The sequence below is a fragment of the Acomys russatus genome, chromosome 10, assembly GCF_903995435.1.
Source record: "Acomys russatus chromosome 10, mAcoRus1.1, whole genome shotgun sequence".
NCBI lineage: Eukaryota > Metazoa > Chordata > Mammalia > Rodentia > Muridae > Acomys > Acomys russatus.
The window spans coordinates 51,698,312-51,717,007 of record NC_067146.1 but is presented as its reverse complement, the minus strand read 5'-3'; the positions used below and the strand labels follow the sequence as shown (position 1 = coordinate 51,717,007).

The window sequence follows — 18,696 nt, the reverse complement described above, 5'->3', positions numbered from 1 at the left end:
GTATGACTGTTCGTCTGGTGTCTGTGAGGCCAGAGGAATGAACACACACTGAATATCTCCTACATCAAGCACACTGCTATGAACCATTTTATATCCTCACAACTATACTGTATAACTGGATATTATTTATAACCATTTTGTAGATGAAAAAAAAAGACAAGGTTCAGGTTTTTTTTTTATAGGATAATATAATAAACAAATATTTGGAATTGAAACCCAACTGGACGATATATGCCCTGTGTGAAGGATTGGCTGCTTGTGTCTGAGGGACAAGCGGCTGTCTCCAGTTTCAGAGTAGAGACTGAGTAATTAGATGGTTCAGGTCAAGTGTTATTTGAGCAGCTAAGCTATTTATTTAGTGGACAACTTTACTAGACTCAGTGGAGGTAGAAGAGGGAGGCATGGAGACGATGATGATTGTGTCCTGTACGTGAGGGTCCTGCATATCTCATCAATGTTTGGTTTTGGGACATCATGAAATGCAAGGAGAGTTCCTGAAGAGAGTTATCTCAATCAAACCATTGATTCATACTGGGGTGGTGGTTTGCATTGAAATGTCCCTTGTAAGCTTGTGCGTGCGTTCAAACAGCTGTTGCCACAATTGGGGAGTTTGTGGAACCTGCAGCGGGCGGAGATTTGCTAGAGAGAGTGGGAGTGAGTCATGAGGACAGGACATGAGGTTCTGTATTGTGGCTCCACTTCCTTTCTGCTCTTGCTTCCTGACTATGGATACAATGTGACCAGCAGCTTCTTGTCCTACTGCCATTACTTAACGTTCCGTGGCTGACTGTGTCCTTCTTAAACTGTGAGCCCAAATAAAGCTTTCTTCCATTAACTTGCTGTTGCAATGAGAGAAATAATAATACACTGGGCCACTGGGCAAAGATGGAAAACAAACGTGTACCATACCATCAATTATTTTTATAAGTAACAAAATCTTATTTTTAATTTTAATTTTTTTTACAGAAATTCAGATATTCCAACAAATTTCTTTACATTTCCTGGACCTTAAAAAAATTACACACAACTTTTGGACATAATAGAACAGAATGAGAAAGGGACTCTTTTGAAGGTAAAAACATACTTTTTATACTTAACATTTAGTGGCTTACATGTGTGTTATCTATGTACAAATGGTGTATCATCCATGACCCATCTTCATAGCACTGTGGTATGCTAAATTACACTTAGGTTTTATGGCAAAAACTTCTTAAGAACATTTGCATGTGGAGAGGAAGCACTTTTTATTTTATTTTTTTAAAACATTACTGCTAATGATGATGTAGAACCCCAGACAGAATCACACTTTACATGGATTGAAGGAAACTAACAACTTCTGCTTTAGTGTAGAAATAGAGATGCCTCCCCTTAAATAAAAGGTGGATTTTTAAAAAGTTGTGTGTAATTAAATTTAGTGACTAGGGTATTCTGAATGCATCAGGGCAACTACTGCTTCAAGCGACAAATAGCTCCCAGAATGACTAATGCTATAGGTATAGAGAGAGACCAAGCGTTCCTTTAAGTTGGGGAAGCCACACCTCTGTGAACTGAGTTTTACTTGCTTGAGCACTTGAGTGTATCTGTAATATACTTTTAGCCACTTGGAACATTTGATTCGGGGTGGAGACATGGCTGGAATTATGAGTGCGGTCTTATGGGAGCAGAAGAGCGGGCAACCCTGATTCCTGTGTCACCTCCGCCCGATGCCCTAGTGACAGATGCTACTTTAACTTTGCTCTGAGCCTGGAGTGAAGGCATCTAGATGTGTGCTCAGGCACAGAACACGGGCTGGCTTCCGCTGAGCTCCCCTCATGGGCACTTTGGCTTGTGTTTATCCTCAGACAATGGCCTACTTCAAGATCAAATAGTTCTCTGTTGTTGGACTTAGGCAGGACATGAGGGCAACAGTTGGGGGGTCCTGGGAGGAAAAGATCCTTGAAGACAGCTTGGGTAGTTTTCCAAAAGAAAAAAAAAATGATGAGAATTTTCCAAATCAACATTAATAAACAGAAGGTAACTTATTCCTAGCAAGTTTTTTTTTGACATGTATAAGTATATAGTTATTTACTTCTAAGGCTATTAAGATTTTATTTATTTTGTTAGTACCACTTACGATCATTTAGAAGTAGATTTAATGGAACAATTTCTTTTAGCAAAACAAAAATGAGTATATGTCAGTAAAGGAAATAAAGAATATGGATTTCTAATGACATATAGAATGAAGAAATAGAAAACTCATATTTTAGATATCTATTTATAAAGTGTATTAAATTCCTATTCATATACTAGGGAGGATTAGAAAAAGTGTTTATTTGATAGCAGCCTATATATTACATGAGAGAGCATCCAAGTGAAAATAAACTTTCTGTATTGTTCAGTGTTCCTTGGTGCTGTTCCAGCACTGACAGGGAGATCTATGTTGCTTGGGGACCTGTGATGTAATGATGTACTTCCTGTGAGTCCCAGTTTGATGGAGTCACAGCACATGTCAGGAACATTCCTGTGGTGAGAACTCGTACGGACAGATTAAACTGAACACACACTTGGTAAGAAGTTTGGAGGGCTAACTCTTGTAATAGGCAAGTGTTTGCGACTAATTGCACAGTGAGATGAGTGGGCATTCCTGACGAGGAACCAAAGATCGGAGGCATTCTTTGACAAATGACAAGTGATAGGCCTCTTGGCTACCGAGACAGGAATAATCTAGAGCTAACTGCCCTTTTATTTCATTTAATAGTATTGAAAGATTAAAGCTTTTATTTTTGTTTTCAGTTTGATTTAAAAAGGACAGCTTATAAACCTCAGTACATATATATTTTACACGTTAATCCTAGCACGTTTATATTCGTCTCTCTTAAACTATTTCCTGAATATGGTTTTCATGAATGTTATCTGATCTTATTTAATGACAGTTTCCAATGAGCTGGTGTTTAATCCGCAACCATAGCGCCTCCCAGAAGAATCTTTCAATCTCTGCAGATCTACAGTCGAAGTTGCTTTGAAGAGTGGATGGTTCACTTTTGTGCATATTCGTCTCTGGACTCTGATCTCTCCCAAGCGTCTTCCTTCTTGATGCTGATGTACAAAGCTGTTTGTTTAGCTGTTATTTGACTTGTTTTGTGCTCATTCTAGAGAATATTGGCTTAACAGAACTGTAGAGAGGAGAGGGAAGAGAGAGAGAGAGAAAGGGTTGGGGGGAGAGAAAAAAATGCATCATTTTCTGTCAGCAAGATTTTCACGTTTTTGTCATGGGATAATAATACCACACTTGGGGCTACAACTCTGTAGAGGGTTTGCGTAGCATGCACAGGATGATGACACGCCTGTCAATCGCAGGACTGGGGAGGTGGAGGGAGGAGGGTCAGAAATCCAAGGTCTTCTGTAGGTTTATAGGTAGTCTGAGGGCGGCCCTGGCTGCAGGAGACCATATCTCAAGATTAAATACCCTTCCCATGCCAACCAATAATTCGAATGCACTTCATATTTCTTGCCCAAGACTTTGTGCAATCTGACCCATTATAGACACAGCATAGTCTTCTCAACAAGGGGGGGGGGCTTCATAAAATGCAAATATCCATCTTGGTTGGGGTCTGTTGGCTGCTTTAAAGGAGCGGGAAGGATGCACAAGCACCACAATGCTGCCTGACCCAGAAAATGTTTCAGGCATTTTCCTTTTCTTTCCCGCCCTGTTTTATTTATTCTACATTACATTGTGACAGATGCAAAAAAAAAAAAAAAAAAAAAAACAATGTATGAATCATTCACAAATCCAATTACCTTTAAATACCAACTGCTTCCTTCCCTGTTTTTTAATATTTCTTATGCAAATGCACACTCAGTTTATAAACTTGGAATCACAGCACAGATGACACTGTTTAACATTTTAAACATTACATTAAAGTCTATATAGTTAGCACAAGCCTCTAATGGCTGTATAATATTCCATTCTACTTTCATATTTTTTTACAGTCTATGCTCAACACTCCATTCTCCACAATTTCACTCTTTTCAAATGTATAGGCAGATTTTGATTACTTTCATCTTGGGATGTTGGTCATTGGGAAAGGGTCTTACCATATAGCCCAGGCTAGTCTGAAAGTCATAGCCACTTTGCTTCAGTTTCCAGTGTTCTGGAATTGCAGACATCCACCCCCTCCCCACACCCAGCTGCCATAGATTTTTATTTCTTATTATTACATTAAAAAAAATGGGCCTCTTTGCACCTAAAGATGTCTGTTCTTTAGGACAGATTAGAGAGTGACACTTTTCATTTTCGCCAATGAAATTGAAAACTGTACTGGTGCTACTGTAACTTGACGTCATCGCTTCTCATGATAGCCATTGGCTCACTGATCCTCTATAGAACGGGGCTGTGGTGTGGCAGACCTGGGCTGCTTGGTTTTACAGCACAGTGCTTTAGAACACAAGATGAGCCTCTGGTTTCTGAGTGCTAGAAACGCTACTGAAAGCCCCAGTTATCATCTGCAGGGCTTTCAGGCATCTCAGGCACATTACGATCTTAATGAACTTGCCTCAGCAAGACAATTCAGTTACTGTAATGTGCCCAGGACATAGAGTATGGCTGAAATATGTTCATGCTGGAATGACGGCTTGTCTATGGTGATTTTGTGAGACTGAGTCATGCTAGCAGAAACCCCACTGAAAGGAATGGCCTCTCTAGACACCGTGGAAACTGTACAAGGATTGGTGGGTTGTAGGTGGTCCTGAATCTTGAATGGCCTGCTGTGCAACTTTGAGCAGAGCCCGGAAGTTAGGTTTGTGGGTCCAGGGTTCCACCAGGTGGGTTTGAATGCATCGCTCTGAAGATCTTTCTATTTAAAGTCTACACAGATGAATGCTTGCATTTTCCAGTTGGGTTGTGCCAAGTGCCACCCAAGGATGGCAGAAAAGGAAATATAGGGAAGACAATATGGAAATAGGTGTTTAAAAGAGTTGGGGCTGGAGAGATGGCTCAGGGGTTTAGAACACTGGCTACTCTTCCAGAAGACCAGAGCTTGATTCCCAGCACGTACATGCCAGTGGGCAACCATCTGCAACTCTAGTCCCAGAGGATGGGATTCTCTCTTCTGGCCTCCATGGGCACCAGGCATGCATGTAAAGTACAGACATAAATGCAAACAAAAAGAAAAAAGCATACACACCCCCAAATAAACAACAAACAAACTAAATCAGCCAGTGGTGGCATATGCCTTTAATCCCAGCACTTGGGAGGCAGAGGCAGACAGAGGCAGCCTGGTCTACAAAGTAAGTTCCAAGACAGCTAGGGCTACACAGAGAGACCCTGTCCCGAAAAGCAAGCAAAAAAAAATCCAAAGTTAATTAAACAACCGGTACACGGAGGAGAGGAGAGGACACGGAAGTGCTCAGAGCTCTACTTGAGTGTGAAGAAGAAAGGCTAGAAGATGCCTCCATTTTTTTTTTTTTGATGGTCTCAAAGATGCTAACCACTGTGGAGAAGCATGCCTTTCTGCGAGTCATTTGTGAATAACCATGAGCAAGAGACCATTTGTTTCTTTAGCTCAAAGCTGCCTAGATTGGCTTTATGCTTATAGAGTCATTGGATGAAGCAAAGCAAATGAGATTATCAGGGAAGAAGTTCCTGTGCTTAGTGCTGTGGGCAGGGCGACATCAAACCTCAGTGGACCAGACTGGGAGAAACGGGAGTTGGAAAAGATTTTGATGGGCTCCCAGAGGAGGGTACTATACCTAGATGAGAGGGAGCTGTTCACAGAGCAGGTGTCTTTGTGTGTGTGTGTGTGTGTGTGTGTGTGTATGTGTGTGTGTGTATGTGTGTGTGTGTGTGTATGTGTGTGTGTGTATGTGTGTGTGTGTGTGTATGTGTGTGTGTGTATGTGTGTGTGTGTATGTGTGTGTGTGTGTGTATGTGTGTGTGTGTGTGTGTGTATGTGTGTGTGTATGTGTGTGTGTGTGTATGTGTGTGTGTGTATGTGTGTGTGTGTATGTGTGTGTGTGTGTGTGTGTGTATGAAGATTCTGAGCTTTCTTGTGGGAGCAGAACACCTGTAGCCAATCTCACAGGAGCCCTGCCCATCTCTCCACTATTTGGGCCCACATCCCAAGGCAGGACCCTGGTCTGACAGACTGGTTTTGTCCTGATGAGGACAGATCACTGGTCTTGGATCTACCCTCTCCTGGGTCACCTATGACTTTCACTTGGTTAAATCTCTGATGGACCCCTCACTGTAAGATCACTACTGATCACTCAGGGTTTTTCTCCTGAATGGTCTGTTCTTTCCTTGACTTTGATGGATACTGGGTCTCCTCACCCAGGATACCAATGGGGAGCTGAGGAACGAATGGGGAATTATGGCATGAAGCAAGTGAGCTAGGTGTTGACTGGGACAAAGCAAGTTCAGTGTCTAAATTTCAAGTGCAAGAAATCACATTTGGAGAGGTGGCTCGTGTCTGTTGGTCTCTCTGGTTTTTATATCAGGTGTTCTACTTGCCCATCCCTGGTCCTGGCCCTGCCTCTCCCTGCAGGCTGCTCATTACAAGGTTTTCTGATTTACTTAGACACTGCTATGCCTGGTATTTTTTTTTCTTCCTAGTGTATGACAGCACCATGCAATGGCAACCGCAGGGCATGTGGGAGTTCTGTAGCTCATCAGGATGAAAATAACCAGAATGTTTGGTTCTAGTGGGGCTCAGAGCACAAACACTCCCCACATAATATCCGGAAGTCATTTTACCTGAGGAGCAAGATTAGCATGCTATTGCTCTTGCTCACACGGTATGCACAGTGGGGCGTTTCCACCTGAAAGCCAGGCACACAGGTTTGTGAAGGGCATGGGCAGAAGGGAGAAATAAAAGGCAAAGCTGTTCTCTCCTCCTGTGGCCATCTCTCCTCTGCTCTTAAGAGTATGAGCTATCAGGGCAGTTTGCAGAGTGAACTGGAAGCCTCCATATGGCTACACCGTAATCATCGCCTTGTAAAACATTTTGCTCTTTTCAGGATTTTTTGCTAACATTTTTCATGCACCATGGATGTTGCCCATCAGGGAGGTAATTTAAAAGATGTCACATTCTCCCAGGTTTGCACAGAGCAGGGCTGAATAAATAAGTTATTCAGTGCTGCCTTGGATCTTTGCTCAGTCAGGTTTGACCTTGTAACATGTCATGGGCTCTGAGTTGCCCACGCTCCACTGCCAAGGGCCTCTTTGGGAGTCCTTTCTGAAGCTGTCATTTGAGTCACTGCTCAGGAAAGGAGCATGTACAATAGCCACACTGTCCAGACCACCTAAGTAACACTTTGTTGAGTTTTCTCTGTGTTTACTGATGTTGAAAGGTCTTCTGGGGTTGGTTTCTGCTGGTCATTTCTATCTCGCCTATTCATTTAGGGTCTGGAGGCCCCTAGTCAGGACACCTAGGAGTGGGAGGACAGGGCAGGCACTGTCTGAGTGAGTAATGAGAGAGGCTAGGCTTTTTGGCACAATGGCTCATGAATCACAGTTGTGAAAATTGAGTAAAGGGGAGAATTCCAGCCCACTTTTTTCTCCCTGACTAAACATGTTTTGCCATTTTCTTCCACTTTTATACTTGGAACCCTTTCCACTTTTGTCAGGGACCCATGACTCCACTCATCTCTGGGAGGTAGGCTCTAATCCCTTATGATCAGCAACTATCTCACAAGTTTTGTTTTGTTTTTTTCCTTTAGCAGAGTCTTATTTATCTGTCATCAAGGTCTTCTATGCTCCAATCTTTAAGCCAACCTGGTCTTTAAGTATTTGCTGAACCAGTGAAGGGAGTGAGAAGCAGAAGACTCTCCATCAACGAAGTCGGTGCTTCTCATACTTTAGTATGCACAAGAATCACCTGGGTATCCTGCAAATGGTGCAGAGTGTTACTGAGTAGGCCTGGGGCAGGCCTGAGACCTCGGATAACTGTAATCTCCCAGGCAAAGCTGATGCTGATGGCCAGATACCATGCTCAGAGGAGTGAGGCATTAGACTTAACTCTGTTAGGCAGAATGAACTATTCCCCTTTGAATTCCTAGCCTAATAAGGAGTTGGATATACAACAGGCGCTCAAACTGTACCTGTGGAGGGGGCCCACTCTTGTGATCCTAGCATTCTAGAAACAAAGGCAGGAAGATCTCTGTGTTTGGGGCCAGCCTGGTCTACATGTTAGTTCCAGACCAGCCAACACTAAATAGTGATAACCTTTCTCAACAACAGCAGCAACAACAACAACAACAACAACAGCAACAACACAACGAAAAGGTTTTTGTCAAATGCACAGGACACTGCACAATCTGGTGCTGAAAACCTTTTGCAATTGGTAGAAGGTCCAAGAGACTTGCTGCTCCAGAGCTTTTGGGGCCTTTAATCCCTTTAATTCCCTCTACATCCATTAATATTCTGAGCTGGGAGAGCAACATGGGTGAGGAGTTCTCTCATCCGGGTCTGTATGGGAAGATGTTTTCCTGTCTGCTTTTAACACTAACTTTTCCCCAGTGCAAATAGACAGGCATTGAAGAAATGGGCTAAAAGTATACTCCCGAGACAGTCCTAGGACATATCTTTCTTCGCTAAGGCTCATGTTTTTTTTTTTTTAGGCTCATGTTTTTTAATTAAAAGAGTATTGCATTTATTTGTTTGCTAGAGTGTGGGGCAGTGCATGCCATGGCACGTGTGTGGAATTGGTCCTCTCCTTCCCCTTGTAAATTACAGGGCTTGAAAGCTCAACAGTAACCTACTTACTAATAAACATTTTTCCATCTATTACCTTTATGGAGAGAATTTCTGGGTTGGGAGAATATTTTGTTTTAAATTATATCCCTGGACGGTCTACTCTCATATTCCTGTACTTGTGTGTCTGCTGGTTTTATTTAGTGCTCAGTTGCTGCCACCTTTTCCTGCTCTTCTTCCTCTTTTTTTCCTTTGGAGAAATGAGATAGAAATAAAACTACTGAATGATTCCTGGGTTGAGAAAGAAGTAAATTAAAGACTTCCTAGAATTCAATGAAAAACGAATGCACAACATACCCAAAGGTATGGGACACGATGAAAGTGGTGCTAAGAGGAAAGTTCACAGCACTAAGTGCCTTCATAAGGAAATTAGAGAGATCAAACACTAGCAACATAGGAGCACACCTGAATGCTTTAGAACAAAAGGAAGCAAACACATTCAAGAGGAGTAGATGGCAGGAAATAATCAAATTCAGGGAGAAAGCAATAAAATAGAATCAAAGAGAACGATCAGTAAAAACAACAGTTGGTTCTTTGAGAAAATCAAGACAGACTAACTCTTATCCAAACTAACCAAAAGGCAGAGAGAACATATCCAAACTAACAAAATCAGAAATGAAAAGGACGGCATAACAGCAGACACCAAGAAATACAAAGAATCATTAGGTCTTACCTCAAAAACCTGCACTCCTATAATTGGAAAATCTAAAAGAAATGGACAACTTCCTTAGTAGATACCATTGACCAAGGTTAAATCAAAATCAAAAGAACAATTTAAATAGACCTATAACCCCTAAGGAAATAGAAGCAGTCATTAAAAGTCTTCTAACCAAAACAAACAAACAAACACCACACAAAACAAAACAAAAATCAAACAAAAACAAAAAACAAGCCCAGATGGTTTTAGTACAGAATTCTACCAGACTTTAAAGATTTATTTTACTTATTATGCATAGCATTTTGCCTGCATGTATGCCTGCCCTCCATAAGAGGGCACCAGATCTCATTTTAGATGGTTGTGAGCCACCATGTGGTTGCTGGGAATTGAACTCAGGACCTTTGGAAGTGCGGCCAGTGATCTTAACTTCTGAGTCACCTCTCCAGCTCCTCTATCAGACTTTAGAAAGGCTAACACCAATACTTCTCAAATTATTCCATGAAATAGAAATAGAAGGAATATTGCCAAACTCGTTCTATGAGGCCAACGTCACCTTGATACCCAAACCACACAAAACTAAACAACGAAAGAGTTTTATACCAATTTCCTCATGAAAACTGATGGAAAAATACTCAAAATATTTGCAAACTGAATCCAAGAACACATTAAATACATCATCCACCATGGTCAAGTAGGCTTCATCCCAGAGATGAGGGGATGGTTCAACATATGAAAATCTGTCAGGGAAACCCACGATATAAACAAACTAAAAGACAAAAACCACATGATTATCTCATTAGAACTGAAAAAGCCTTTGAAAATATCCAATATATCTTCATGATAAAAGTCTTGGAGAGATCAAGGATACAAAGCACACACCTAAACATAATAAAGGTAATATACAGTAAGCCTATAGCCAACAACAAATTAAATGAGGAAAAACTGAAAGCAATTCCACTAAAATCAGAGATAAGACAAGGTACTCTCTCCATAGCTTTTCAATATATTGCTTGAAGTTTCAGATAGAACAATAAGACAACTAAAAGAAATCAAGGGGATACAAATTAGAAAAAAAGAAGTCAAAATGTTGCTATTTACAAAAGATATGATAATGTACATAAGTAATTTCCAAAATTCTACCAGGGAATTCTTATACCTGATAAACACCTTCAGCAAAGTGGCTGGATACAAAATTAACTAAAAAAAAAAAAAAAAAAAAAAAAAGTAACTCTCCTATATACAAATGGTTAATGGGCTGTGAAAGAAACTAGAGAAACAACAACCTTTAAAATAGCTACAAATAATATAAAACATCTCCCTGTAACTCTAACCAAGCCAAAGAGCTGTATGACAAGAACTTCAAGTCTCTGGAGAAATAAATTGAAGAAGATATCAGAAGATGGAAAGATCTCCCATGCTCATGGATCAGTAGAATTAACAGTAGAAATGGCCATCTCACCAAAAGAAATATACAGATTCAATGCAACGCCCATCAAAATTCCAACACAATTCTTTACAGACCTTGAAAACGCAATCCCTAACTTCATATGGAAAAAAAAAAACCTGAATAGCTCATAACAATTCTGTACAATAAGAGAACTTCTGGAGGTATCCTCATCCCTGATTTTAAGATGTACTACAGGGTAATAGTAAGAAAACCCATGTGGTATTGGCATAAAAACAGACAGGTTGATCAATGGAACAGAATTAAAGACCCACACACCTATGTACACCGGATTTTTGACAAGAAGCCAAAACCATACAATGGAAAAAAAAAAAAACAAAAAAAACAAAAAAACAAAAAAACGAAGCATCTTCAAAGCACGGTGCTGGTCTACATGGGTGGCTGTGTATAGCAGAATGCAAATAGACCCACATATATCACGTTGCACAAAACCCAATGACAAATGGATCAAAGGCCTTAAACATAAAACCAGATAAACTGAACCTGATAGAAGAGAAAGTGTCTAAAAGCCTTGAACTCACTGGCACAGGAGACAAGTTTTTGAACAGGACATCTACAGCTCAGGCACTAAGATCAACAAATAATAAATGGGACCTCTGAAACTGAAAAGCTTCCGTAAGGCAAAGGACTCTCAATAGAACAAAATTGCAGTCTATAGACTGGGAGAAGATCTTCACCCACCCTACATCAGACAAAATATATAAAGATATCTATATCTATATATCTATATGGAACTCAAGAAATTAAACATCACCAAACCAAATATCCCAATTAAAAATGGGGTACAGCCTAATGAGGGAAGTGGGGGCTGGCTCTGACATGGACTCTGCTGCCTGCTTTTTTGTCACTTTCCCTGAAAGGGAAAACAGGGCCTGAAACAGCCATCTTCTGTAACCAGGCAAGACTTCTAGTGGAGGGATTGGGACACCAAGCCAGTATCATAATCTTCAACCTACAATCTGTCCTGCCTACATGATGTGCTGGGGTAAACGTGACTCAGAAACTGTGGGAATGGCCAGTCAATGACTGGTCCAGCTTGAGACCCCTGCCATGAGAGGGAACCCATTCCTGACATTGCCTGGAAGGCAAGGAACCAGAGGCTGGATAGCCCAGAGACCTAGGATAGAACCAAACAGTACTGGCCAAAAAAAAAAAAAAAAAAAAAAAAAGTCACTGAAAGGATTCCTAATGATATTCTGCTATACTTGTAGATTGCTACCTACCTAGCCCAATTATCATCAGAGAGGCTTCACCCAGCCACATATTAGGCAGAGCTTGGGGAATCCTGGGGAGGAAGGATTGTAGGATCCAAATGGGTCAAGAGCCACAAGACAACCCACAGAATCAACTAACCTGGGCCCAAAGAGGCTTACAGAGACTGAACCTCCAACCTGGGAGCCTGTGTGGGACTGATGAGGCCATCTACATGTATGTTATAGTTGTGTAGTTTGTTCTTCTTGTAGGACTCCTAACAGTGGGAGCAGGAACTGTCTCTGACTCTGTTGCCTTCCTTTGGGACCCTTTCTTCCTACTGGGTTGGCTTGTCCACACTTAATAGGAGAGGAGGCACCTATTCTTATTGCAACTTGATTTGCCATGGCTGGTTGATATACATGGGAGCTCTGCCTTTTTCTAAAAAGAAAGGAAGGAACATTGCATGGGGGAGAGGGGAGGTAGGAGAGAGGAACTGGGAGGAGAGGAGGGAGAGGAAACTGTGGTCAGGACATAAAAATAAATACATATTTTCTGGAGTATAAGATGACTTTTATCTCCCTTCCCTGAAAAATCAGTGCCAAAGTTGGGGGTTGTCTTATATGTCAGATACTTACCTGCAGCTTGCATCACCTTGCTTCATATGTCTGACACATATAGTAGGGGGTGCCATGGCCACTTCCCCACTCTGTGCTGGGAGTATGAAACAGGGAGGAGCAAGCTGCACACATCTTCTGTACCTCGAGGAAGAGAATGTGCGAGTGGATTGGCTCTCCATCAGAACCCACCCATTTGACTTGGAGGGCTGCGAGTCTCAGGTTGAGTGTGGAATGTGCCTTAAAGGGGCATGTATAGCCCGGCACTAGCTGGCTGCTTGCATTTAATAAAGTGCCTGGCTGTCTGTGCCCTGCCTGCAAATAGACACATGCCTGAGTCTGCTGCACAGGGTGTGTGTTGGAAGAAGGGTAGTCTTATACAGTGAGTATATTCCAAACTCTATATTTTAATTAGAAAAGTTGGGGCTCATCTTATAAGCCCAGTCATCTTATATGCTGGAAAATATGATAAGTTAAAAAATCAGTACAAGGGGCTGGAGAGATGGCTCAGTAGTTAAGAGCGCTGGCTGCTCTTCCAAAGGTCCTGAGTTCAATTCCCAGCTACCACATGGTGGCTCACAACTATCTATAATGAGGTCTGATGCCCTCTTCTGGCATGTAGGTGTACATGCAGATAGAGCACTCATATACATAAAATAAATAAATAAATCTTTTAAAAAAGTCAATACAAATGTATCTTCCTATGTAAAACAGCCCTAAGCCAACTTCTTAGTTAAAATTCTTCTATAGACTTATGCAGTTATATAACTTCACAAGGCCATCAACCAACAGCACATTTACAATCTATAAAATTGAATATGTATGTGTATACACACACACACACACATACACACACACACACACACACACACACACACACACACACACACACACACACACTAAGAATTACCCATAAAAACCCCAATGGTGTTCTTCCCTTTTCCTTTGAACCAGTCTCCCAGCTCCAGGAATACTGTGCTAAGATATGGCTTTTCAAAACTATACTCAGGAGCCGGGTGTGGTGGCACACGCCTTTAATCCCAGCACTTGGGAGGCAGAGGCAGGCAGATCGCTTGAGTTCGAGACCAGCCTGGTCTACAAAGTGAGTCCAGGACAGCTAAGACTACACAGAGAAATCCTGTCTTGAAAAACCAAAACCAAACCAAAACAAAACAAATCCAAAACAAAACAACAACAAAAAGCCAAAACAAAAAACAAAACTATACTCAGAGACACATGAGCTGTGGTATAGATGTATTGGTTGGGGCTGGGTTGTATTTAGGCAGATGTGTGCATATACATACATACACGCATACATACAGACATACACACATGTAACAGTAAGAATCAGGGGAAAAGTCCTATCATCTTGAGAGAAAGGCATGGGAGGGGTTTTAGGAAGAGTCACTGGTAGGGGCTGGATGGGAGGAGAAGAAGGGAAAGTGATGTATTTCCATCTGAATAAAAAAGCACACTCGTTCCCCCAGGAAGCTGGAAAGTTTCTCAGTTCACAGAACTAAGGTCTTGAATGAGTCTTAGTGGACAGAGAGTTTAGAACCATAAAGCTTGACATGCCTTTATTACCAGAGATTTAATAGTCTTGGTCTTAAAAGCCCATGTGGGTATTTGTTGTAATGAAATAGGACTTTTAAGTATGATGTATGCTTTCCCTCTAGAACAGAGAGAAGTGGACTGCAGAGTCCAGAAGGCAACCCACCACCTGTGCCTCACTAGAGACATGACCAAGAATGAAGGCTTTCAGTAGCTGTAGAATCCATCATGGACCAGCTGCCAGTGGTTAAGCACAAATGAGGGAGCTTGAGAGGGGTTAGCCCACAGAAGTCTAGGTCTTCCTGAAGTGCAGATGTGCCAGGCTTCAGCTTGAAGCCCTCTGGAAGCAACGCTGTGCTCCTCGGTAGTCCAGTTTGTGGCCTTCGCTCACTGTGCCAACCTCTTCTGAGTTGCCCACCTCAGACCTCTGAGTGCCCTATCATGGCCTCACTCAGGCACTCAGGCCTTCTGTTGGGAATGTAAGGTAAACATCACATATGGTTCAACTCTCCCAAACTGCTGACTGGAGAAGCATATTGTGGGTTTCCCTTTGGCCCAAGGCTTCCTTGTCAGAGCCCAGGAGAGCAAGGGCCATCTTGGATATACCTGTATCCCCAGCGTGTGGTAGGCAGTCCCAAATAATCAGAAGAAGAGCTCAGATTACAACCCAGTTCTTCTAACCTAAATACTGTACAGTCCTTCTCTGGCAGTTTGAATAAGAGTGGCCCCCATAGGCTCAAAGGATTGAATACTTGGTTACCAGGGAGTGGCACTATTGGAGAGGATTAGAAGGTGTGGTCTTGTGGGAGGAAGTGTGTCACTGGGAGTGGGCTCTGAGCCCAGAGTCTAGTTCTTCCTGCTGCCTGTGGATCCAGATGTAGAACTCTCAGCTCCCCCTCCAGCACCATGTCTGCCTGTGTGACCATGCTTCCCACCATGATGGTAATGGACTGAACCTCTGAACTGTAAGATGGCCCCAGTTAAATGCTTTCTTTTATTGGATTTGCCATGGTTGTGGTGTCTCTTCGAAGCAACAGAATTCTGACTAAGACACCTTCCCTAACCCTTCCCTGGGTATGATGATCTCTTACTGTTTTCCATCTTTATGACATTAGTTAATTCACCGGATTAAGACTATGTTGATCTTCAGTGTTCATTTGTCAACTTTAGATAGTGTCTGTTGACTCTCAAGTAGGAACGTAAGGCTCCTTCTCACTTTCTTCTTGTCTTCTTTCTCTCTCAACTTTGAGTTGGTTGCCATTGAGAATTTTAATAATTGCATTCCTTTATCCTATTTTTTCTCACTCTCTGGCTTCTGGCAGGCTCAGTGTGTCTCTGCTTGTGGTGATGCTACTGTGTGACTGCTTTCTTTTTACCCTATACTTTCTGTTGACCATTTTTAAAAATTTAAAATTTAGCTTAGCATGCATGACAATGGATTCGTTCTGGCATCTGCTCACATATGTGCTGTTAGACTTTGTTCTCATCTGATTTTCCTCTCCCACTGCCATCCCGTGTCCCCTTCACTGGATCCCTCCATTGCTTTAGTTAGTCCCACTCTGCTTTCTCATCATATGTATTACCATTGCTTCTCTTTTCTTTCCTCTATCTCAGGGGCCCCTTTCCAGTTTTTATATCACACCACACAGACACACAGACACAGTCTGCACACAAATGAACCTCTCAAAACAACAAAAACAACAGCAACAGCAACAGCAACAACAACAACAACAAACCCCAACCCTTGATTCACTATATGGACATTTGGACAGAATAATCAGTGAAAACAGTCTAGAGAAGATAACATCTTCTTCCTTCTGGAAGACTTAGACTCATTGCAAATATGCTGTGATCCCTTGAGAAAGTTTAAAAAACTTTATCAAGGTTAGCTTAAGATGTCTGTCTTCTATGTGTCTATACATGATTATACATACATACATACATACATACATACATACATACGACTGTGACTTCACTGTAGCATGACATGCCTATTACCTACAGGGGTGTTTTCCTTACTGACATATGTGTTTCAATGACAAAATCAGGCATTTTTATCTTTTCAGCTCTTTGCATACAGTAAGCCCTACTTGCTGTGGGGTGCTTGTGGTGTGTGTGTGTGTGTGTGTGTGTGTGTGTGTGTGTGTGGTGCTTGGAGGCAAAAGGATGACTTTAGGTGTCCAGCTCAATTGGTCCCCATCTTATTCCTTTGATAATTATTCCTTATTCCTTTCAATGACAGACCTTTCACTGAACCTGGACCTCAGCTTATGGCCAGCAAGCTTTGCTGATCCCGCCTGCCAGACTGGCCCCCGATTCGGTGAAAGACCCTTATCTTACTTACTCATCTCTCTCTGCTGAAACTTCTTCCTTTAAACGCTGCTTTTGTTTGAATCATTGGAATTCTGGGTCTGAGGGTTGATTACAGAGGCACCTGTGTTTATTATATTTTTGCCTCAGTCTCCAGACTGCCTGAATTACAGTGAGATTACAGGCACGTGTCACCATGCCTAGCTGATAAGGCTCTAATGTGACAAGCTAGATGGCCACTTAGCCTCCAGCTTGGTTATTTCTTATGAAGAAGTCATCTTGCCTCTTGCTACGTGCTGTGTAACAAATGACAGTGGGAATGGGTTAATGCCCATCTCTGTGGTAACGTGTGACGACATGCCTGCCAGCAGAGCAGGCGTGGAAAAAGAAAACACCGTGGCTTTTCTCTGAGGCACAGGAAGAAAGTCTCCAGGCAGAGTGGGCCAGATCCACTGTATGTGCTGAGAGGGAGGGGCTGCCCTGTGGATGTCCTGAGTCTTCCATGTCACGACCTCAGAGATGCAGGGAGGGCTGAGAAAGTTCTAATGTGGTTTCTGGAATGTGCTCAACTTTCAGTGAGAGCAGTTTAGACCCTGGGAGGTTCCATTAATATAATTTTGCAATAGAAAAGCTTCCTCTTGCCCAATCTCATTAGCTCTGTTTTATGTTCAGTAAATGGGTAAAAGCCACATTGTGATTCTGCAATTGTGAATGCATAATTTCCAGCACTTACAGTGTGGAATAAAAAAAAAGTCTTTGCCTCTCTAATATGTGCAAAGAAGGGCTCCAGAACTTCTGAAATGACCATTGGTTCGAATGAAATGAGGGTGGAGTTTATACCTCAGCCACCATAAGACACCATGAAAGGCATAGAGAGCAAGCAGTAGCTTCGTTCTTTCTTTCGTTTTTCTATTTTAAAAAAGATTTATTTATTTGCTGTTTATACAGGATTCTGCCTGCATGCCAGAAGAGGGCATCAGGTCTCACTATAGATGGCTATGAGCCACTATGCAGTGGCTGGGGATTGAACTCAGGACCTTTGGAGGAAGAACAGGCAGTGCTCTTAACCTCTGAGCCGGTTGACTATCCTGATAGAACTTTCAAGTAACTTTCCAGCCAGTAGCCATCGTTTCTTACATCTCTTAGTTTTGCTCCATTCATTGAACAGATATTAACTGGGTTCCCACAACAGGTCAGGCACTGTTCTAGGCATGCAGCGGTGGACAGAGAGAGCAAGTCCCAACTCTCATGGAGTTCATATTCAAATCGGTAGAAGAATAACAAATATGTGTAATGCATAAGGTGATTGGAAGTAATATGAAGAAAAATGCATTGGGGAAAGAGGACAGCAGCTTGCTTTGGGGCAGGTGATCAGGGAAGGTAAGGGCATAAGAGGTGCAAGTGTTAGGCACATTCCAGATGTGGCGTCAGCAAAAGCAAAGGGGGAAGGCATGGACGAAGCCAGGGAGTAGGAGAAAAGAGAACGGTGTCAGTGCTGGTGCACAAATCCTCAAAGACTATCTGGCTGAGGTACTGTACTTTGAATTGCTTTTCTTTTCCATCCCTCCATCCCCCTGCCCTCAGCACCAAGTATTGCATCTCGGGCCGTGTGCATACCTAGTCTAAATGCAATGGGAAACCATTGGGCTGCAAGAAATGGGGGCTGGAGAAGAGAACTGTGATGAGAAAGGCTCATAGTGGGGATGTGTGGGGCCAAGCCATACGGGGTAAGGGCAAAGGCAGGAAGCACAGCGTGGAAACAGTGCAGTGGTCTGTGTGAGAGACACTGCTGCTCGGGCCAAGCTGGAAGTGGTGGAGGTGTCAGCTTCAAGATGCTGATTTAGGCTGCGTGTGATGGCTCATAGTTGGGATGTCCTCACTCTTGGAAGGCTGAGGCAGGAGACAATTGCTCTGAGCTTGAGAGCATCCTGGGCTACACAGTGAGATGCTGTCTTAAAAGAAAAAAAAGTAGATGCATGTTAAGGGTTTAAGTCATCCATAGTAGGTTGTAAGAGGTTGATTAAGGGGCGAGAGGTGGGGAAGGCGGGCAGGGAAAGGAAGGAGAGTGGAGTAAAAGAAAGTTAGAAAGAATCATTTGATTACCAAGTATTTGATCCTATTACTTTTTGGAAAGTGAGCTATCCTAGAAAAGACATAAAGTAGGCCACTAGACAGG

The 18,696-nt window shown here is 42.3% G+C and overlaps 1 protein-coding gene across 3 annotated transcripts in view; it reads right to left on the bottom strand.

Moving 5' to 3' along the window:
• Positions 1 to 1,249: 1,249 nt before the first annotated feature.
• The window catches only part of Lhfpl3 (LHFPL tetraspan subfamily member 3), a 479,319-nt gene continuing 461,872 nt past the window's right edge, over positions 1,250 to 18,696 (bottom strand). For all 3 annotated transcript variants that reach the window (XM_051152123.1, XM_051152122.1, XM_051152121.1), the window contains one exon: positions 1,250 to 3,152. Coding sequence is in view for 1 of the 3 variants with exons in the window: in XM_051152121.1 (XP_051008078.1) it covers positions 3,124 to 3,152 (29 nt within the window). In the remaining 2 variants the exon portion in view is untranslated. The remainder of the gene's footprint in view (positions 3,153 to 18,696) is intronic.